The sequence below is a fragment of the Dipodomys ordii genome, unplaced genomic scaffold, assembly GCF_000151885.1.
Source record: "Dipodomys ordii isolate 6190 unplaced genomic scaffold, Dord_2.0 Scaffold55, whole genome shotgun sequence".
In the NCBI taxonomy this organism is placed as follows: Eukaryota; Metazoa; Chordata; class Mammalia; order Rodentia; family Heteromyidae; genus Dipodomys; species Dipodomys ordii.
In genome coordinates, this window is record NW_012267271.1 from 8,153,118 (window position 1) to 8,175,552 (window position 22,435).

General features: G+C 52.9%; 2 protein-coding genes across 3 annotated transcripts; both read right to left on the bottom strand.

The window, feature by feature from the left end:
- Nucleotides 1–2,285: 2,285 nt before the first annotated feature.
- On the bottom strand, nucleotides 2,286–16,030 carry Gbgt1 (globoside alpha-1,3-N-acetylgalactosaminyltransferase 1). 2 transcript variants are annotated; one of them, XM_013021358.1, is made up of 6 exons: nucleotides 15,960–16,030; nucleotides 15,339–15,404; nucleotides 5,744–5,794; nucleotides 5,629–5,664; nucleotides 4,855–4,989; nucleotides 2,286–2,970 (listed from the first exon to the last, which is right to left on the bottom strand). In XM_013021358.1, the coding sequence occupies exons 1-6, from the start codon at nucleotides 16,028–16,030 to the stop codon at nucleotides 2,286–2,288; spliced, it is 1,044 nt and encodes a 347-aa protein (XP_012876812.1). The 2 variants fall into 2 exon arrangements, with proteins under 2 accessions (XP_012876812.1, XP_012876813.1); XM_013021359.1 differs by lacking the exon at nucleotides 5,744–5,794.
- Nucleotides 16,031–16,711: 681 nt separating this feature from the next.
- Nucleotides 16,712–18,115, bottom strand: LOC105989336 (putative insulin-like growth factor 2 antisense gene protein). Its single transcript, XM_013021298.1, has 2 exons — nucleotides 17,896–18,115; nucleotides 16,712–17,022 (listed from the first exon to the last, which is right to left on the bottom strand). Exons 1-2 carry the CDS (start codon nucleotides 18,113–18,115, stop codon nucleotides 16,712–16,714), a joined length of 531 nt encoding a protein of 176 aa, XP_012876752.1.
- Between the last annotated feature and the right edge of the window lie 4,320 nt (nucleotides 18,116–22,435).

Here is a 22,435-nt window from a genome sequence, read left to right on the forward strand (position 1 = left end):
ATTCATCTTGTTTAGTCCTTGAGGCTCAGTGGGGTGGACACACCTGTACCCCATCACACAGGTGCGAACTCCTAAAGCGGTGTTTGCTCATCTGTTCCCATCCAGCCATTCCCACAAGGATTCATGGGTACCTGGGTGCCAGAGAACACCAGCTGGCCAGGGCTAACGGGTGACCTCCTCAGCCTCACTCCTGGGGAGGGTGCAACATTGTATTGTAAATAAGGCCTTGTGAGCCGGGGGAAGTGTGGGAAAGCACGCACTGCACAGATCAAGGCAGGTTTCCAAGAGGCTGTGATGTCAGGAACGGGCCAGGAAGTTGGCCTGGTGAGCTGACCAGGCCTGACTTACCAGTGCGGTGGGAAAGGGTGTGTTGGGCCAGGCGCTGTGGGCTGCGCTGTGATTTTGAAGGTAATGTGTGACTAGGGAAGCACTCTTCCTGAAGGGAAGTTTAAGGCTCAGAGTGGGGGTGGAGATTTGCAAACATTTATAAATTCGTAATTTTAGGTTTCTATTTCTCTTTGTGGGTTGTGGGATTTGAACTCTGGGCCTGGGCACTGTCCCTTAGCTCTTCAGCTCAACACAAGCACCTTACCACTTGAGCCACAGTGCCACTTCCAGTTTTCTGGAAGTCTCACAGACTTTCCTGCCTGGGCTGGCTTTGAACAGCGATCCTCAGATCTCAGCCTCCTGAGTAGCTAGGATGACAGGTGAGAGCCACAAGTGTTTGATCTACCCTGGCCATTTTGGTGGATGTCCTCATACAAAGCTCTAATCTGGGGCAAAATGGTCCCCATTGGGACTGTCTCTGGTCACTTTCCTCCGAGGAGTCAAACCTCTTCTACAGCTCATAAACCAGGCCCTTCACCCTTCTAGAAAACCAACTTCTGGGCTGTGTGAGGGTCATATTCTAGGATGGAGTAGAATTAGCCAGAGTGCCTGTGGGATTAGCCCAGGTTGCAGACACCCACAGTCGGACTAGGAGAGGCTGTGCCAACCAACCAAGCTGGCTGAGCCCGGGCACAGAGGTAGCTGGCAGTGAGTTCAGGACAAGGTTGACAGTTCCCAGGTTCAGGGTCTGCTTCTTCAACCCAGCCCTGCTTTGCTGACAAGTCTTATGCTCCCATTCCCCGGCAGATGCTCCCTACCAGGGACAGAAGCCAGGGTCTATCATCCCTCGGCCCAGGAAGCCACTCTAGTTCCCTCCAGCCTAGGGTGTATGCTGACACTGGCCACTCTGCCAGCCCTATCTTGTGATCTGGCCCCGCTTACCAGCAAAGCTGTCGGTTGTAGGAAGAAGTGGACTCAAGACTGACCCCTAGGCTTGCCAGGGTAGAGGTCAGGCTGGGATGCTGCCTGGCTGCAGGGTGTACCTCCAGCTCACCCTGTGTCTTCTTCCTGTCATGCAAGACACTGTGTCTCCAGGGGAGTAGGCACTAGGCCCATGTCACACCCCATCTCTGCCCCACTGAGCAGACAGAAGCTCCACAGGCCTCTGAGGTCCCTCTGAGTCCTGGCTGGAACAGCCACACTGGCAGACCCTCTAATCCTGGCCTGGGAGCCACATACAGGAAGCTCTCTGGCGGGCTCCACAGGCAGGTGTTTGGCACATCTGTCTGCAGGCCTGGGCTTCACCAGGACTCGCCCAGATCAATTCCTGCATGAGGCAGCAGCCAACTGTGGCTCAGGTCTGCTGGAATGACTGTCCTTGCTCCCCTAGCTGATTGTAGTTGAAATCCAGTCTTCCTGTATCCCCAGAACCGTCTGACTGGCAGAACAGCCAAGGTAGACAGGCAAAAAGCTGCTAGCGCCTCGTACACACCACCTTTGATGAAACAACTCCTAACTCAATTAGAAAGGAGGCAACCAGTCAGGCCACCGGGGCACGGGCGTAAAAAAACACTTCAGAATTGTTCTGAGGTCCCGAGGGAGGACCTAGTACCCAGGACTCGGGAAGCCAAAGGGGTCCAGAGTGCTTTCCATGTGTTGAAACACGTACAACTTCAAGCAAGGCTTTATGTAAGAAGTGGGGACACAGCGGAATTCCAGGCACTCTGAGATGGTGGAAACCCCAGGCCTGCCCCTCTGACGCCCGCTGCTCCTGCCTGAGCCCTGCCCTTTGAACCTCTCATCTTCTGATTCCTGACCATTCCTGTGCCAGACTGGTCAGAGCACAGCCGCTCCTGCACACCCATTTTCCTGGTTGGATTTCCATGAGGCAGGCAGGACGGGGCTCTCCTTCACCTATCTTAGGGCTGCAGGACTGTGTGTCCCCAGGTTGTCCACAGTTAGCTCCTCAGCACGCTGGTCTCCTTGTCGAGCGTGGAGAAGCGGATCAGCTTCAGGCTGGGTGGCCGGGGCTTCCTGTCATCCCACAGGTACTCAGGGGACAGCACCTTAGATGGTTTGTGTGAGATGAAGCGCCGGTTCAGGTGGCTTTCTTCCTGCCAGGCTGCCACGATGCCATTGGCTTTGTCTGCCAGGATAGCCATATGGCATCCCCTGGTAAACTCATACACGTTGGCCACTCGCCCACCAAAGACTGCCCCACCATAATAGAAGTCCCCCTCATTGTCTGCTACATAGGCAGTAGAAGCTCTCCTGCGCTCATAGGGGAACTGCTGGCGGAGTACAGAGAAGTAGCCTGGGTGGATGGCAGCCACCATGTCCCCCAGGGTCTCAGGGCCCCACGGGTTCCGAAAGGTCATGTCTGCATGGAGGCAGAAGAGGTAGTCCACCTCCCGGTGGGCCCTCCCAGCAATGTGCTTACTGATCATCTCCATCCGTCGCATGGAGATCTCCTCCCAGTGGGAGTGGTCCTGGGTGGGAATCACGCTGAGGTGGCGGCCAGGGCCCAGTGGGACGCTGGGGACGGCTTCGGGTTTGGGAGTGAAGATGTAGTAGTGCACCTGGAAACCGCGCATGAAGAACTCCTCAGCTGATTCCAGAAAGTGCTGGACAAACGGCCTGTACCTGGTGACCGGTGGTCCTGTCAGCACCACGGCCCAGCACAGTGTGTGGGGTCCAGGGCTCCGGCCCACCCCCAGCTCCCCACCTCAGGCAGCCACCCAAACCTAACCTTAGGGTCCTCGTGGGCTCATCTGTCAAATTCCTACAGTGACCTGAGTCTGAAAACCCAGCTTCATGCGTTTGAATTAGGGAACCTTTGTGGGTGAGTTCTAGGTAAATTTCCCACATCCAGTTTAAATCAGGGATATTCAACCTGAACTGTGCCCTTAGGACTGTTGTAAGGTGGATCCTCACTGGTGGTTTGTTTACTTATTTTTTGCTTGTATTGGGGTTTGAACTCAGGACCTTGTATTTGCTTGGCTTGCTTGCTCAGTGGTCACTCTACCACTTGAGCCACACCTCTATTCCTGTTTCTTTGTTTTCTAGTTATCTGGAGATAAAGAGCCTTGCAGACTTTCCTGCCCTGACCAGCTTTGAACTATGGTTCCCTGGATCTCAGCCTCTTGAGCAGTTAGGAATCCAGCCATGAGCAACCAGCTCCCAGCCTTAATGTGAAAACCACAGTCATAAGCAACACAAGCTTTTGTTGAGCTCTTCTGGAGTGCCGGGCAATATTTTCAGGGATTCTCATAATCCTCCATTTTCATAATCTGCCCATAACCTTCCCTGTTATATTCTTAACTTTTTGTTGTTGTTGTTGGGGCTTGAACTCTGGGCCTGGGCGCTGTCCCTCAGCTCTTCAGCTCAAGGTGAGCACTCTACTACTTGAGCCACAGTGCCACTTCTGGTTTTCTGGTGGCTTATTTGAGAGAAGAGTCTCATGGACTTTTCCTGCCCAGGCTGGCTTTGAACCGTGATCCTCAGATCTCAGTCTTCTGGGTAGCTAGGGTTACAGGCATGAGCCACCAGCACCCCGCACCACTATTTTTAAATTTTTAATTGTTATAAAGGTGATGTACAGAGGGGTTACAGTTAATAAGTCAGGTAATGAGTATATTTCTTCTTCTTCTTTTTTTTTTTTTGCTAGTCCCAGGGCTTGAACTCAGGGCCTGGGCACTGTCCCTGAGCTTCTTTTGCTCAAGGCTAACACTCTACCACTTGAAAGCCACAGTACCACTTCCAGCCTTTTCTGTGTATGTGGTACTGAGGAATTGAACCCAGGGCTTCATGCACGCGAGGCAAGCACTCTACCACTAAGCCACTTTCCCTGTCCTAAAAGCACATTTCTTTTTGGACAATGTCACCCCTTCCTTCACTCTCTCCCAGTCCTTCCTGTTTTATTACTTGGTTATTTTTACCTTGCTTGTTACAGGCAGGAACAGTGAAGATGAGCAGGAAGGAAATAGCGAGGAACAAGTAGCGGGGAGAATCAAGGGAAGGCAGGTGCAGCTGTAGAGGGCGTGGAGAAGAGGATGGCATGGCTTCCCGGGGTCACCTACCCACTGACCACAGTGCTTAGGACAAATGTGCTCGCACGCGGACCTACAGACAAGTCCAGCTGGGTGCTTGTAGCTCATGCCTGGAATCCCACTTGCTTAGGAAGCTGAGATCTAAGGATTGTTGTCTGAAACCAGTCTAGGCAGGAAAATATCCATGGGACGCTTATCTTCAATTAACCACCAAAATGCTGGAAGTAGAACAGTGGCTCAAGTGGTAGAGCACCAGCCTTGAGCAGCGGCCAGGCCTGGAGTTCAAGCTCTGGGATCTGTGTGTGTGCGGACCTGCACGTGCACACACACTGAGGTAGGACCCCTCCACAGGGGTCTTCTCCCCTGTCACAGTCTGCTCAGCACCCTGCTGGGCCTATGAGAAGGGCCTGCCTCTCCTCTGGACTGCCAGCCCCAGCTGCCCCAGGAGACGCTGCCTCCCGCCTCGCCCACTACTCACTTCCCCACGGCAAACATGGTGACCCCGATGGTCAGGTTCAGCGGCTGGTACAGGTGCTGCAGCAGCTCTGGGTTGAAGGTGCCCTCGGAGACAATGGGCGCCAGCCAGGGTGTCAGCATCAGCAGCTCCGTGGGCCTAGCGGGGTGGGGGGGGGATGTGTATACAAGAGCTGAGGGCACTCCATCCCCCACTCCTGAAGCCTGGCTGTCCTGGCCCTGACTTTCTCCTCCTCACACTGTGTGACTTGGGTCAACCTGGTCCCTGACACTGGGCCTCAGTTTCCCTGTGTGGAAAGTGGAGATAACAGCTAGCACCTGGAGTTCCCCGTGCCGGCCAGAGGGCAGCATGAGGGTGATGAGCACTTAAGCATGTGTCACATTATCCTTCTTTCTCCTTATCCTTCCTCCTTCCTTCCATCCTCCCTTCTTTCTTTCTTCTGTCTCTCCCTCCCTCCCTCCTTCCTTTCCTTTCCTTTCTTCTTCTGTTCCTCCCTCCCTAGCCTTAGCTGGCCTTGAAATCATGATACTCCTGCCCCTGCCCCTCCAAGTTCTGAGATTACAGCTGGGCACCAGGGTACCTGGCTACAATACCATTCCATCTGCTCCTCCAGCCTCCTACAAAAGATCCTGTGGTCACACAGCTGGTAAGGAACAGAGCGGAAGCTCGGGTCTGGGGTACTCGTAGTTCCCAGGGCCACCCTCACACTGGATCTCCTCAATCCTTACATAAGAGCTGTCGGTCCTTCCCCTCCCCTGCCACGTCTCGGATACTGACCTCTGCTCCAGCAGCTTGGGCTGAAGGTACTCCAACCTGCCACAAAAAGAAGGGCCAGTGTGAGGGACAACACTCACTTCCCCAGGGACCACAGAGGGGAAGGACGGCTACTCACCCGCCCACAGGCTGTGCTGGCTCCGCCCCCTTGTACTGGAGCTTCATGTTGCTGGTGCAGAGGCAACAGAGAGAGAGAGCTGTTGGTGCTGCTCATGAATACAGGGGTTCCAGCAACTCCCTCTAGCCCCTCCCATAGCTCCACCCATTTTCTGGGATCTGCTGGGTTCTCCAACAGGGCCAACAAGACAGCCAGCGTCTGGCAGTCTGCGATGCAGCCCTGCAGGCCCCAAAGCGCATGCCTCTTCAGCCACATAGGCACTGGGCAGGACTAAGCAGCCACAAAAGCCTGAGAACCAGGACTCTGGGTGAGCCGATTAACCCCAGTAATGGTGACTGCCATTACTGGTGCCCATCATCTTGGCATAGATGATGCACCTGTATGGGCTGGTTCTAGATGAAGGAAATTTCTTTGGGAAAGCTGGATGGATCCACCTTGTTAGTTCCAGGGCCTTCAGGAAAGAACTGATGGTTCCTCAAAAGAAATCCCACTCCTGGTCCACAAGTTCCACTCTGCACTGGGTGCTGAGACTTGTCTGTCTAGCCTTCACTGTCACAAGAGCTAATTCTCACCAGATGCTAGTGGCTCACACCTGTAATCCCAGCTACTCAGGAAGCTGAGATCTGAGGATCTTGATTCAAAGCCAGCCTGGGCAGGAATGTCCGTGGAGACTCTTATCTCCAATTAACCACCAGGAAACTGGAAGAGGTACTGTGGCTCAAGTGGTAGAGCACTAGACTTGAGCTGAAGAGCTGAGGGACAGCGCCCATGCCCTACTACCAACAAAAAACAAAACATAAAAGCTAATTCTCCAGTGATGATTTTTTTGGTCAGTTGTGAGGCTTGAACTCTGGGCCTGAGCACTGTCCCTGAGCTCTTTAGTTCAAGTGTAGTTCTCTACCACTTAAACCACAGGGCCACTTCCAGTTTTCTGGTGGTTAATTTGGAGATAAAGAGTCTCACAGACTTTCCTGCCAAGGCTGGCTTTGAACCACGATCCTCAGATCTCAGCCTCCTGAGTAGCTAGGATTACAGGTATGTGCCACCAGCCCCTGGCTGGACATTTTTTTTGGGGGGGGGTGGTAATGTGGTATATGCCAGCACTGGGGGCTTGAGTTCAAGTCCTGAGTACTGTCCCTTAGCTTTTCACTCAAGGCTGGTGCGCTATCACTTGAATCACAGCTCCCCTTCTGGTTTTTGGTGGTTAATTGGAGAGAAGCGTGATGGAATCTCCGTGCTGCTCCCAAGGCCCACTGACTGCCCTCCCCAGGGCCTTCCTGTTCTCAGGAAAACCTCACCCCTGACCTCATCTGAGCGTGGGGGACCGCCGGCATCAAGATGACACCCCTACCGTAAGTCCTCAAACGGGACTGTTTGCACCATAAATCCCAAGCAGGGCAGTTAGGACAACAAATCCCCAAACAGGACAGCACAAAGAAATCCCAAAGAGTCTCACTCTAGAATGTATAAAAACCTAACCCCTTCCCCCCCCACTCCCCATTCTTTCTTTCTCTTTGTTTCTCCAACCCTGCTGGGGGTATATGGAGTCGTTCTGTAGCCAAGATTAAAACCTGGTCTGCGGAGGTCTCTGCCTCCTTTCTCTCCTTTTGTCCGTTTGATCTTTCCTAGCTGATGATTTAGTTTCCTAACAGATGGTTCCCTGACCGGAAGAGTGTCCCGGAGGAGGACTCTCATCTAAGGGATGCTGTGTCTCTCTCTGTCTCCCCTCTTTTGCCTCCCTCCTCCTGCCACTTTCAGAGAGCCAGACAGTCCCTCAAGGCTAACAGGGGTTCAAGAGCTCCCCGCCCCCTGCCCATCCCCCCACGCTGCCACTAAACTGCAGCCTGTGCGTGAGTGGATGCCTCCACTCGGTCAGGCCTCAGCTTCAGCTGCCTGCCTGGGTCTTCATTGGCTGGGTTGGTAAACGCTGCTATTAGCCCATGCTTTCCCCACATCACCTCTCTCTCTCTCTCTCTACCTCCAGACCAGAGATCCTTTGCCACTGGCTTGCCTGTACTCACCACCTCTCTCTTGGCATTGCAAAGTGAAGATTCCAGTTTCCCTCTCGAAGGTCCCCCAAGAAAGAAACTTCTGTTTTTTGTTTGTAGGTCCCCAGGGACTGCTCCCTCTGACTGATTGGTTTTGGGGATGCCCAGTCCCTCTGTAGAGGATCCCACGTCCCCAGGGGTTTGGCTTGTAAGGACATGGGGTTGCAGCTGTCCATCCCAGCGGCTGCCCTTTGGCTGGTGCTCTCAAGAGTGACACAGGCTAGGTCCCAGAACCCCCTCTAAGTTCCTTCTTGAGGACTAGTTGTTCCGGGATTGAAACCAGACCTAAAATCAAAAGAAACATGGGGCTGGGAAGATGGCTCAGTGGTAGAGCACTTGCCTTGCATGCCTGAGGCCCTGAGTTTGATTCCTCAGCACCACATTAACAAAAAGAAAAAAGCCGGAAGTGGCGCTGTGGCTCAAGTGGTAGAGTGCTAGCCTTGAGCTGAAGAGCTGAGGGACAGCGTTCAGGCCCTATGACTGGGCTCCTCCCCACCCCCAAAAAAGAAAGAAACATATCGGCTTTTGCATAAAAATTTGGCCTCAGCATCAATTGGACAATCACAAAAGAAAAAAGCTTAACAGTTTAGAAATCTGACTTCAGTACCAAGAGGTAATTTGCAATCACTGGCCTGAATACAGCACTTTTGACCCAACAATATTGTAAGATACAAGTTTCTCCAATGGGGTGGCAAGTGGTCAGGGGTTCCCTAAGTCCAAGCCTGTTTTCCTTCCTGCTCCTGTTGCTATGTTCTTCCTCTCTGTCATCCAGATTCTCTTAGCTGAAACTGTCCTCTCCAGGCAAACTTCTTCAGTCCACCTTTGCCCCATTGCCTGCAGAGCCTGAGTGGCTGATACTGGGTGGGGTGGCTGGAAGCAAAGTAAAGTAGCTTTCTTTGTCTTGTAAATGTATTCATAGCAACAAGCTGACCAAACTTTCTACAAAGAGCTGTTTAACGTGGCCATCAACGCCTTTAGCATATTTATCAGGATGAAGAAACCAAAGAGGAAAAACAAGACTTCCCAAAGTCAGACACCAACTCTTGGCTTTTATAGCTGACTTTCACTTTTAAGACCTAAGTGTGTCTTAAAACTTTTGTGCACAAGTGTGTGTGAGCATGCTCAAACCTCATTTTAAAGCATAAAAACTGTCATTATGGTGTGAGAAAAAGTCTTTTCTAGCAAACCAAGTGTTTCTATCTTGAATACTGATACATTTTGGTACTGATATTTCCTGAAATTATTTGTCTTTTGACATCAGTTGTAACTTTCTGTGCTGCTTATGTTGTAAGGTAAATCATCCTGGAAGCCATATTTTAAAATATAGAATATTGAAGTCTTTACAGTTAACAGGCTGCAGGATGCCAGTTGTTACAAAGGTCTGTAGCTCGCAAATAAAGGTACACAGCCAGGAAACATGCTAAAGAGGAAAGAAAGAACAAAAACAATACCAACAAGCCAATTAATAGAGAGCTGAATTGGGACTCCATGATGACTGGAGACAGGACACAGGACACAATCACAGTGACCACGTGGCATGGAGTCTGGTGGCTAGGCTGGTCTGGGCCTAAATAGGTCCACACAGGGGGCAGGCAGATGCTTAGGAAATTCCCAGTCCCAGGAACTAGACTGACAGATTCATTAACCTATCATCCAAGTGCCTGCCCCAGCCTGCCTCTAGGGGTTTGGGCATGCCCACTACCTGGGAGGCAGGTGATGGGGGAGGGAGGGTTCCTTCCCCCAGCATGAAAACAAGATGCCAGACCCTACCAACCACCATGTGGCCAATATGGCGCCGGCCAGACCTGGCCTCCTTACTTACAGGAGACTGAGATCTGAGGCTCATGGTTCCAAGGCTGTTAGTCTGACATGCTCTTCTCCCCAGATTGGCAGACAAAGGGCCCTTTTGGTGCAGGCAGGTAACCAGCTTCCTCCATTTGGTCAGTTACAGCCATCAATGGTAGCAGCAGGCCTCCTTACCTACTCTTTGGGCAGCTGCCATAAATCTTAGCCCACCATAATGGAATACTCGGCTCTCACATCTCACCTGAGCCAGTCCCCTAGACAATAAGTACTGCCTTACCCAGGGACAGGCTGCTGCTACTCTCTGTCCTGAGAGCTAGCCTGTCAGACCCCTGCTGACAATAAATCCCTTTCTCGGTATGTGACTGTGTTCCTGTGTCTGTGTAGCTTTCGGGGCTGGTGCTTTCAAAGCCAAACCCTGGGAGACAAGTCCCAATGAAACTCTTCTCTCCAATAAACTACTCAAAAACGCCAGAAGTGGCGCTGTGGCTCAAGTGCTAGAGTACTCATGGACAGCACCTAGACCTTGAGTTCAAGCCCCAGGCCTGCCAGAAAAAAGTAAAAAAAAGTCAAGTGCTGCTTGTTAGAAGGATAAATAATATTTATCAATGGAAGGAGTAAAAGGAATGAGGCCCCTTTCTGAGTGGGAGCTTTCCACTGAGCTCATCAACCTCCTCCAGCTGTGTCTGCCAGACACTCTGTTCCCAGCCCCACACCCAGCCATCTGTGATGGAGAAACGGTAAACCTTTGAAAAAAAAATTAGGGAGTAGCCCCCTTGGTAATTAATTATACTTAGAATGTGAGCCGAACTCCGTGGCAAGGAGGAAGGACAGTTTGGATTGTGATAAAAACCTAGCAAACTTCTGTGCCTAGGCAGCCTGGCTCTGGGTGGAGTAACAGTAAACGACTGTGAGAAGAGTCATCCTGCAGTTCTAAGGTAATGGAAACTCAACTACCTCCACAGGCCATGAGGAAAAAATGGGGCAGTTTTAAACTCAACCCACAAAGAAGCTCATCAGATTTGGGTGCAAACAAATGTGCCTAAGAGTTATGACATTATATTAAAAAAAAAACTATGTTATGTGAGTTCAGAAAATTTTTAAGTTAGCCCAAAGCAAGCCAGGAGGCAGCTTTATGTCCATCTATGAAGGTAAAGTAATGCTTAAGTATTTATGTCAAGGGCTATCAAATGATCACACTTTAGATAATTATGTAAAACTAAAAAGGCATCTTTTGCTGTCTAATATGCCTGTTTCCCAAATAGATAAGCCACATTGGATAAGTGCTAAAGGACACCAAGCAGTTTCTACATTCTTTGTTGTAATCACAAAGGGCTAGTGGCATCTACAATGTTTTTAATCTCAGTATCCTAAAGTGCTATATGAAATTAAGAATAGGGGCTGGGAATATGGCTTAGGGGTAGAGTGCTTGCCTAGCATGCATGAAACCCTGGGTTCGATTCCTCAGTACCATATAAACAGACAAGGTGGAAGTGGCACTGTGGCTCAAGTGGTAGAGTGCTAGTCCTAAGCAAAAGAAGCTCAGAGACAGTGCCCAGGCCCTGAGTTCAAGCCCCAAGACTGGCACAAAGGAAAATAAAGAAATTAAGAACTAGATTCTTCAATCAGTTGTTTCAAAATTCTCATCATGACTACTATTGAGTTTTACCTTTGCATATTTGATCTTCTGTAGCTCTCATAGTCAGACCCACAGAGGGACAGATGACTCCACAAGTTTGTCAGATTTAACTTTGATTCTTAATAAGTTCCAGGTAAGCCTGCTTAAAAACTATTTCTACTGATCTCCTTCAATATTGATCTTCTTGCTTCACTTGGAAAAAAAAAAGGAGGCTATTGGCACAAACCCTCATTCCATTTGTCATTCAGTTCCCTCCAATGTAGGATTCGGCCAACTTGGACATGCTATCCCAGCAACAAGTAAAAATGCCAGATGGGCCGGGCACTGGTGGCTCACGCCTGTAATCCTAGCTACTCAGGAGGCTGAGATATGAGGATCTCAGTTCAAAGCCAGCCCAGGCAGGAAAGTCCGTGAGACTCTTACCTCCAATAAACCACTAGAAAACCGGAAGTGGCGCTGTGGTTCAAGTGGTAGATTGCTCGCCTTGAGCTGAAGAGCGCAGGGACAGTGCCCAAGCTGAGTTCAAGCCCCACGACCGACAAAAAAAAACAAAACAAAACAAAACACAAAAACGCCAGATGGGCCATCCTATTTTTGCTGGACATTATCCTAGCAAGGAGAAGGGGACCCACAGGGACAGAGCTGGTCCTGGTGACAAGGGCCCATCCAGAGGCAGTTGGGAAGAGCTGCTCAGATAAGAGGGGATGGTGACAGATCCTAAATGGATTTGTGCTTGTCCCTTCAAAAGTAATCAAGAGGGGCTGGGAAGGTGGCTCAGTGGTAGAGCGCTTGCCTTGCATGCATGAGGTCCTGGGTTCGATTCCTCAACACCACATAAGCAGAAAAAGCCAGAAGTGGCGCTGTGGCTCAAGTGGTAGAGCACTAGCCTTGAGCTGAAGAGCTGAGGGACAGTGCCCGGGCCCAGAGCTCAGTCCCCACGACCGGACCCAAAAAGAAAAAAAAAAAAAAAGTAATCAAGAGCTGGTAGATCAAAAGAAAATAGTTCATAAGCATGCCTATCTAATGTCCATTCCTGTGTATCTTCTAACTGGACAGGAACTTACATTCTTGCCTGTGTTAACTGCTATTTCTATTTATAGTGAGTCTTGGACTCAGGACAATTTGCCTTGGCACCTTCCTGGGTCTCCCATCCATACTCTGTGGTCCAGAAATCTATAATCTAGACTTCTATATTCTACTTACAGGAAATCTTCCAGGCCTCCCACTGGGCCTTTAATCACTCCAATCCATCCCTAGCTTCTTAACCAGTCAACCATGTTCTTCCCTACCCAGTCACCAGAAACTCTATAGACAGTCCCCTCCTGCCCCCAGTTCAGCTATATGGAAATTCCTCCTCCCCTGTAATAGGTCACAACTGGGTTTGTGCTCCAAATGGAACTTTTCTGGCTTGTGACCAGGGTGTGTTCTCCTGTGTCATTCATATCAACTGGTCCTGCCACCTTGTCCGCCTCTTGTTTGATCTCAACTCAGTTGCAGGAACATCTCAATAGATGATGGGAATCATCCCAAAGGACATGGTGGTGGGGCTCCCTCTCACCATGGTCCCCCTGGCTGGCCTCTTTATTAGGACCAATTATTCTCTTACTCCTCCTTCTTGGACCCTGTTTTTCTCAACATTTTTCAAAAGTTTCTCTTTAACAGGATAACAGCCCTCACTCAGGATACTACCTGGGAGCAAGACAAGGACATCCTATTATAGCAGGCAACTGGAGGCTTCACTTGTACCATCCTGCCCTGCCCAGTGCAGACCCTGACCCTGAGGACCCCAGACCCAGTGACTCCTTAGTGCCCCTATGTGAGCAGGTAGTAGCCAGAAAAGACCACGACATCCCTCAACCTTTTATACCCCGTCAGGGTTTCAAATGATGGGAATTTGCTTCATTCTCCTAACTCTTTGCTTCTCCCATGGCCCACTGACCACCTTCCCCAGGGGCCTCTCCTGTTCTCAGGAAAACCTCACCCCTAACCCTATCTGAAATCAGGATGATATCCCTACCATAAAACTCCAAATGGAACTGTTTGCACCGTAAATCCCAAACAGGACAGGACAAAGAAATTCCAGAGTCTCACCCTAGAATGTATAAAACCCTAACCCAACCCTGCTTGATGTTATATAGAGTCCCTCTGCAGCCATGATTAAAACCTGTTCTGGTCTGCTGAGGTCTCTGCCTTCTTTCTCTCCTTAGGTCCACTAGATTGTTCCTAACAAAGATCCTCACAGACATTCTGCTCTGGCGGATTTCAAATCACAATCTTTGTATCTCAGCTTCCTGGGTTGCTGCGATTACGGGTGTGAGCCTCTGGTACCTGGCTCCAGCTTGTTCACTATTATGGTTTGGATGTGGTTTGAGTGTATCCCAGGGCACTGTTTATTTTTTTGTCAGTCATGGGGCTTAACTCTAGGCCTGGGCACTGTCCCTCAGCTCTTTGGCTCAAGGCGAGCGCTCTACCACTTGAGCCACAGTGCCACTTCCGGTTTTCTGAGTGGTTCATTGGAGATAAGAGTCTCATGGCCTTTCCTGCCTGGGCTGGTTTTGAACCTTGATCCTCAGATCTCAGACTCCTGGGTAGCTAGGATGACAGGTGTGAGCCACTGACGCCACGGCTGGCTTTGTTTATAGTTAATCCTCACATTTAATAGGCTCACTATGCTATTTCCTGGAGTGGGAACTTATAGTATACTTCCTGTGCCTCACCATCCAATGCCCCATGCCACTGTGGGGCCCTGCCAGCACAGAGTTCACTAGATGCACCTCCTCGACCTTGGACCAGAACCATAAACCAAAATAAATGTCTGTCTCTTTCTCTGTCTTTCTTCATGAAGGGCCTTGTGATTAATCGGCAGGCCCTCTACCACGTGGGCTACTCTTCCAGCCTTTTTCGCTCCATTATCTTTCAGACAGGGTCTCATTTTCTGCCCAGTCTGGTCTGGACCATGGTCCTTCTATGTATGTTCCCTAGGCATCTGGGATGGCAGCAGCACATCGCCATATCCAGATTTTTATTGGTGGAGACAAGTCATGTGAACTTTTTGCCTGGGCTGGCCTTGAACCGAGATTCTCCCAATCTCAGCTTCCTGAGCAGCTGTATGGCAGGTATGAACCTGACTCAAAATTTTTCTTTCTGGGGCTGGGAAGGTGGCTCAGTGGTAGAGCGCTTGCCTTGCATGCATGAAGCCCTGGGTTCGATTCCTCAGCACCACATAAGCACAAAGAAAAAAGCCGGGCGTGGTGCTATGGCTCAAGTGGTAGAGTGCTAGCCTTGAGCTGAAGAGCTGAGGGACAGCACCCAGGCCCAGAGTTCAGGCCCCACAACTGGACCCAAAAAAAAAAAATTTTTCTTTCTACCTGGGTCTGTGGCATGGTGTTATTTACAATAGGAAATGAATTGAGACACTATTATAGACCATGTTTAATAATAAACACGTATATACATAGTACATGTATAATGTATAACAATAAAACATACTTTGTTGTTAATTAGTAGCTTATAATTCAGATATTTAATTTTCCTGTAGCTGTCATAAAAAAAGGAAAGACCATGGAGCCAGATGCCCCTTGATTCTGTCCCAATCCATTTTTTTCACTCAGTTGTCAAAAAAAAAAAAATTACATCCACAAAGTGAAGAAGGCTTTATTTCGCCAAATGTTAATCAGTTCCTGTGTCCACATAGGGTACAAAATTGGGCAGAAAGCTGGCTGTGGTAGTTCACACCTGTAATCCCAGCTACTTGGGAGGCAGAAGCCGGAAGTTTTGATCTGAGGCAGACTAGGCAAAATTGCAAGACCCTAACCTATCTGATGAAAAGGACTGGCGCATACACGACTCAAGCAGTAGAGCGACTGACTAGCAAGCCTAAGGTCTAGTTTTCTCTTTCTTTTATTTTTTGCCAGTCCTGGGGCTTGAACTCAGGGCCTGGGCACTGTCCTTAAGCTTCTTTTGCTCAAGGCTAGTGTTCTACCCCTTGAGCCACAGCGCCACTTCTGGCTTTTTCTGTTTATGTGGTACTGAGGAATCGAACCTAGGGCTTCATGCATGCTAGGCAAGCACTCTACCGCCCACACATGCCCCATCCCATACTTACAATATCTCTGGGCAGGGGAGGTAGTACGGTATATAAGAAACTGGCATCCAGTTCTCAACATACACCCTGGAAAGGAAAAACACCCATTGACTCTGCTCTGCCCAACAGGCTGACACCCAGTTGGCACACATTGGAACCCCCTATAGTGCATAGTGTATGTGTGTGGGAGGGGAGGTCCCTGCCATCCTAGGATCTATTTCTTTAATATGGCACAGTGCCTGCTATGTAGATATCGATTCACCCATTTACTTATTCACTCCTGGGGCATTTATGTTCTCCATGCTGAGCCTTACCTAACCATTGGGAGTGGAGTACAGCCCTAGACCTTTCCAAAGGCTGTGTGTGTGTGTGTGTGTGTGTGTATGATGGGGGGGAGGGAAGGAGGGAGAGCTGGAATAGGGATCCTCATAGTTGGAAGGATAGTTTCAGCAGAGGATATTGCAAGTCAAATGTCAGTATGAGGCAAAATGTGGAAGCCAAAATTAATCTGGCTGGGGAGGGGAGTGGGAAGCTGATGAGTCAGCTTGGATTGATGGGGCCTGGAAACTTTCAAGGGAATCCAGGTTTTTGGGGTTGAATATAGAGGGTGGTCAGGGGAGAGAGCCCCAAGGTGCAGCTTACCACAGGACCCAGAGGCTGAGGCTGGCCGGTAGACATAAGCCCAGGACCAGGGCTAGTTTCCAGTGGAACATTGCTGGGTGCTGTGCCAGAGCCGCCCGAGGAGACCCCTGAGCCTTGTCCAGTCGGGCTTTCCCTGCCAGGGTTGTGGGGTTCTGGGCAGGTCTGCTCTGAGCCAGCCTCTCTCAGGCCCAGATGACTCCTGCAAAGGAAGTTCCTTTACTCCAGAGCAGCGGACTCCCCGCCTCCCAGCCCCCGCACTCTGGCAAGGGGACCCCACTTCTCTCCCCTCCAGCTAATCCCAGGCTCAGCTTTGGGACGCTGACAGGCGGCGGTGGCTGGGTCGCTGTCCCCCGGGACGGGACTCAGGCAAGCAGCAGCCCCCGGCCCGGGCTGGTGTCTCACTCCAGGGGGCCAGGGGACTGCCCGTCCAGGGAGCAGGACGACACCCGGCAGGGCCCGGTGATGCTGGGGGCCCGCGCTCAGGATTCTCCAGAGCCGCCCGGGGCGAGGAGGACCCCGAGGGCCAGCGGGACGCGGGGACACGCCCGGCCTCCTCCTCCTCTTCTAGGCGAAGGCGCCGCGCGAATCCCCGGCGGGATGACCTTGGGCAAGTCCTCCCCGCCGGGGCCTGGGCTGGAGGGGTGGGAGGACGGCGCTCCGGCCCGTTACCCAGCTCACTCCCGGGCAAGCCCGCTCCCTCTTCCCACCGGTGCCCGGGGTCCTTCAAAGCCTCCCCCCAGCTTCCCGACCCGTTAAGCTTCGGCCGCTGGCCGGCCCAGGCCTAAGGCTGATCGTCCGCCGGCCCGACCCCGGCCCGACCCCGGCCCGCCTAGCCCGGGGGCCGACCCCGGAGCCTGAAGCAGGGGTGCGTACCTGTATTTCCGGCCTCCCGCAGGGGCGGGCTGCGGGCCGCCCCGAGCTCGGCGGCGGGCGCGGGGACGGAGGGGGGAGGCGCGACAGCCGGACCGGCGCCCGGACAGAGGGACGTACCCCAGCCCAGAAACGGGGGACGCGGACGAGCGGGGCTCCTGCGAGGCGCGCCTAGGACCGAGAGGGTCGGAGCCTGCGGACGGTGGACGGAGAACGTTGGACTTTGCCCTGTGGACAGTGGAGGGTTGGGTGTGCCCGGAAAGTCGGCGAGGGGCGTCGGGAGGCGCCCTGCCCAGGCGCCAACCATGCCCCAAATCCTCGCCCGCCAACCGCGCTCCCGCCAGCCCCCGCCCCTCCCGCCAGGCCCCGCCCCCACGCGATAGGCCACACCTACCACAGGGCGGGGGACGCTCCGCCCACCGCAGGCAAAATAGCCACGCCCACCAGAAACAAACATCCCGCCCACCACATGCGCCCCGCCCTCCCATCCCGCCCCCGCCCCCATGCGCTCGGCCCTCTTACTATCCTCCACCAAAGGAAGGGGGAGGACACGCGCGTCCGGCTCACTACGCTCTCCACGCCCACCACAGGTCAACAGCCCGTTCCCCGCGCGCCCCTGCTTACCACTAGCAAATAGCCCCGCCCACATCGCTCCCCGCCCACCGCGGTCGCGCCCCGCCCACCGCTCACGCCCCGCCCACTGCGCTCACCTCCCGCCCACCGCTCGCGCCCCGCCCACTGCGCTCACCTGGCGCCACAGCCCCGCCCGCCGCTCGCGCCCCGCCCACCGCTCGCGCCCCGCCCGCCGCTCGCGCCCCGCCCACTGTGCTCACCTGGCGCCACAGCCCCGCCCACCGCTCACGCCCCGCCCACTGCGCTCACCTGGCGCCACAGCCCCGCCCGCCGCTCGCGCCCCGCCCACCGCTCGCGCCCCGCCCGCCGCTCGCGCCCCGCCCGCCGCGCCGGGCCTCGCCGCCGCTCGCGCCCCGCCCGCCCGCTCGCGCCCCGCCCGCCGCTCGCGCCCCGCCCGCCGCGCCGGGCCTCGCCGCCGCTGCCCGGCCCCAACCCGGCTCTCGAGTTCGGCCTTCCGCGCCCGGCCCCAACCCGGCTCTCGAGGTCGGGTCGCTGGCCCGGGCAGTGGCGTCTGCCGGCCGTCTGCGGCTCTGCCTGGACCGCGGACCGCCCGGGAGCGCGGGCCGGAAGCCGGGGCAGGGTTTGGCGGAGAAGGGGCCAGGGACCGCGGTCCCAGGACGCAGAGGCGGCGGCGGGAAGGCGGACGCCGGCATCTCTGCGAGAGGTAGGACGGGTCCTCCCGGGCTCACGGCCCCGACGTGACACACCCCGCAGGACCACCCGGGCCCCACGTGACACACCCCGCAGGATCACCCGGGCCCCACGTGACACACCCCGCAGGATCACCCCGGCCCCCCCACGTGACACACCCCGCAGGGTCATCCCGGCCCCCCCACGTGACACACCCCGCAGGACCACCCGTTCCCCCCCACGTGACACACCCCGCAGGACCACCCGTGACACCCGCAGGACCACCCCAGGGCAGTGACCCCGGGGGAGGCGTGGGTCCACCCCAGGGCCCGAGGGCCACCTCTGACATCTCACAAAGGTCAGCCGAGCACCCGGAGGGGGCAGGGGGCAGAGAAAGGCGCAAAACGGGGCCCTTGGCCAAAAGAGGGCGCCGGAGGTGTGGCTCAGCTGGCAGAATGGTAGCCAATGAGCGAAAGCAGCGGCAGGTACCTAGTTTGAATCCGGATCTGGGACTAAGAAAAGAAAATGGAGAGGGTAAATAAGAGAGGGAGGTGGGAGGGGAGAAAGCAGCCAGCCAAAGCTGCATCTCCAGGCGCAGGTGGCTGTCTCTACGCCAGGGGCTGGGCTCCGAGGTGCAGTCTGAAGCTAGCCCTGGAGACCTTATCTCCACTTAACCAGCAAAAAGATGGAAGTGGAGCTGTGGCTCAAGTGGTAGAACACCAGCCTTGAGTGAAAAAGCCAAGCGGGAGCCAGAGGCTCTGATTTCAATTCTGGTTCTGTCTGTCTGTCTGTCTATCGGTCTCTGTCTCTCTGTGTCTCTCTGTGTCTGTGTCTGCCTGTCTGTCTCTCTCTCACACACACAGTATCAACCACAATGTATTCAGAGAGGTTCTGAGTTTGCTCAGAGACATAAAGCAGCTTGAAGCCACAAACCCAGGACTGTCTGGCATCTGGCTGTGCCCGGGCACAGCCTCCAGGTGCTTAGGGGTCCCTTGAGGACCACAGGTTCCTGTGTGGCTGGACATATTTTCTCAGTCTGCAGGTTCTGGACGCAGGCCAGGACCCCTGGGGGCCTCTGGAAGGGGTTGCTTCTGTTGGCAGGTGCACACGCTGGCTCCCTGGGGCCCGAGGGAACGCCTGAGGCGTGTTCCCTACCTGGTTTAAGTTTGTGGAGTCCCTGGGTCTGGCCTTGGGGCTGCCAGCATCTCTCTGGTCATTGTTCTTTAACAGAGGGGCAAGCGAGACAGGACACCGCTATCTCTGTGGGCTGGGCGCTGCTCCAGCTCACGCCTGGTCCAGACTGTCCACCCGGCCACAGGGGACATAGAAGAAGAGTCCCCCTACCTCCATGCCACGACTTAAAAAGTATACCAAGCAGGACCTGGGGCCAGGGGGTGGGAGGAGCATCTGGACTTTTCCTGGTCATCATGCACACCCCTCAGACAACAGGCCCACTTCACTCTGGACCCCATCAGCAACTGTGACTTCACATAAAACTTTCTTCATTTAGCCATCTCAGGCATTTGTTCTAGTAGCAGATGCCTGGCCGACACACCCAGGGGCAACAGGTAGGCACCCAGCATCTCTATGTAGCTGGTCCCCTCCTGATCTCCAGCCTTTCATTTGTAAAATGGGCATTGGGGGAGTTCCAGCCCTTGATTCCATAGTGAGGCGGTCTCCATCCTTGAAGGACAAAGCCGTGTCCCGCTTCCCCACTGGCAACCCTGGGGAGCTGAGGCTTGGGCTCCTGGAAGGAACGTTTAGGAGACAGGCTAAACTAACCCCTTTGGTACTCACTCCCATCCCAGTCCTTTGCTGCCCAGCATGCACTTGACCTTCACAGTCCATCTCCAGCTTCACTCAATTCTACGATGCCACAGAATTCCCTAGAGCATTGCTCTGACATCATTCTCAGAAAAGTCTGCATATACTTGGGTGAGCCCAGGAACAGGACTCTCAGGCCTTTCCTCCTCAGTGGACAGCAGGAATCGTTGAGGGGTCACAGGCTGGGGTAGAGGGAGCCCAGGAAGGTGCACATGGGCCCTGTGGTTCTCTGTGTGGTCCTCATTTTTCTTAGGGAGAGCCAGCACCATGGGGACAAACAGACGTCTTTACAAAAACTTGGTTGAGACCCAGACATTACCTACTTTTGTCCACCAGCGCCTTGTCCCCTGGAGGTGGATGGTAATGACAAATCACAAGTCTTAGCACGTGTGCCCAGGTGTAGTAAAACGTGTCTTCTGAATCCTAGCCAGAGTAACTCCATCTTGCATGCAGCAAGCACCATTTTGCTTTTCTGCCCATCAGACTTGTTTAAACAAGCTACCCTTCCCCCTGTCAGGCAGTGTGTGCTGAGACCAGAGGCAGAATCCCAGGAAAGGCAAGGGGACAGAGTAAACACATACTTGTACACACTTGTAACTTTGCCAGGGTGTGTTCCCCCCATCCAATCTTACTTGTGCATGTAGTTACTTCTGCTATTTGAACACTAGGGGGCAGGCTAAGCCCAGGTTTTAATGTAGACTTAGAGCCGAAATAGCTACATGCTCCAGCTCAGGTGTGTCAAGTACAAATTCAAGGCCAGCACCTCAGCACAAGCCCACTTTACCTTCCCATGGCCTTGCTTGAGATTCCTAGGAGCCTCAGCAGCAAAGGACTGATGCCAGAGCCTTTGTCTGTGGGTTTCCTTAGGAAGTGCTTAGGGGAGACATGACATATGAACTGGCAAAGTGACGTATTACTCCACTTAGACACTCCATATTTATTCAACACTGACTTCCAATTCCTTCTCCCAGCCTGTGGTAGCTTCTCCTCTCTTGTCTATGAAGTTGCCTATTTTAGTTGTTCCTTAAAAGTGGAATTTTAACAGTTTCAAGGTCTGTCTACGTTCTAGCATATGTGGAGCTCCGTGCTGATGGCTGAGTAATGTTCCTTTATCAGCTGTTGGCGCGCAATGATACACCATATTCTCTTATAATCATTTTATTGCTACAAAACTAGTGGTAACTTTCTCACTTTCACTTTACATTTGCAACTTAAGTCCTCCTTTCTTTGTGGTTTGAGATTCATTTTTTTAAAATTATAGAATATTCTAGCATGAGGGTTACAGAATACAATGCTTTGCAAAGAGTAGTGAAATCAGTTACATCTATACATTTATGTACTGAAGTATAACTTCAGAAAACGAATAAAAGAGATGAAAGAAATTCATACCCATGTGTTTTGTGTGAATTTAACTTACATAAAAAATTATACAGGGCTGGGAATGTGGCTTAGTGGTAAAGTGTTTGCCTAGCATGCATGAAGCCCTCTCGCTCCTCACGCCCCCTCTCAGCCGTGGCTGCAGGGAAGAATTTTTGTTTCCCAAAGGAAAGCTCAAGAGAGGTGACTGACAGAAAACCCTAGATTGTCCAAGTTTGTTTTACTTATAAAAACTTAGGACATGTGTTGTGTCAAGATCAAGGAAAGCCCTGGAGATGATCAGCAATCAACTCAGGCACCGGGTGGCAGCCTCCTTCACTTTGAACGCTCTCTTCCCGGAAGCTAACAAATCAAAAATGGTGGCCAGACATCCTGGGTCCCTTTAGAGACTCGTGTCCAGTGTCTGGGCTCATCTATCTAAATCCAGGGCTGCCTCATTATGACTGTCCAAGTCTTCCTTTCCTCTCTTTGGCCAGTGGCTTGTCATGCTCTGGGCCACCTGATTCTGGGACTCTAGTTTCTCTTGATCCTTTCTACACCAAACTCTGGCCCGGATCCTCCTTGGTCTCCTCACAGAGTGACTGGGATCAGCCATCTCAGGCCTCACCCTGACCCTATGCTTCTGGGCACAGGAGATAAATAATTAGCAGGGCCATGTTGTTCCTAGGAACCAGGAATAAAGTGAATCTGGCGGGGAGGCTGGTGTGGGGCCATGCATTCAGGTCTCCTACATCTGTCTTGTGTCTGTTAGGGTTAGGGCCAACACCAACTGCCTTCTGGTTTTGGTTCAATGTTGGCGAGTCCAATCCTTAGAGAGACTGTAGGGGCAGGAGGCAGGGACTGGCCACCCACAGGCCAGCAGTGGTGACTGAAGTCAGCAAAGGGACCAGGCTTAATGGAGCATGGACCTACCACCCACCTATGCATCTGTCTGTTCTGCTTCCTACCCTATCCTGCTGCTTCATCTTCCTAAGCGTAAAGGTCAGATCTAGTCCTTCAAGTGCCTGCTCTCAGCTTCTTGTGGGTGTTCGTGCAGGGCTGGTCAGAGCCCCTCCCGGGAGGCATGAGAAGGCGGGCCATGCGTAGGTCTGCCTGGCTCCCCCGCTGCCCAGGAAGAGGCGGCCTCTCCATCCACTCTGAGG

Excerpts from the sequence above, each read along its gene's own strand:
- Gbgt1 (XM_013021358.1), bottom strand. The coding sequence starts at position 16,030 with ATGTTCCACTGGAAACTAGCCCTGGTCCTGGGCTTATGTCTACCGGCC. Across the intron at positions 15,405-15,959 it reads CTCAGCCTCTGGGTCCTGTG|GGTGTATGTTGAGAACTGGA; the intron begins GTAAGCTGCACC and ends TTTCCTTTCCAG. Across the intron at positions 5,795-15,338 it reads CTCCCCTGCCCAGAGATATT|CAACATGAAGCTCCAGTACA; the intron begins GTAAGTATGGGA and ends CCTCTGCACCAG.
- LOC105989336 (XM_013021298.1), bottom strand. The coding sequence starts at position 18,115 with ATGCCGGCGTCCGCCTTCCCGCCGCCGCCTCTGCGTCCTGGGACCGCG. Across the intron at positions 17,023-17,895 it reads AGGCCGAACTCGAGAGCCGG|GCTCCGACCCTCTCGGTCCT; the intron begins GTTGGGGCCGGG and ends CACCGTCCGCAG.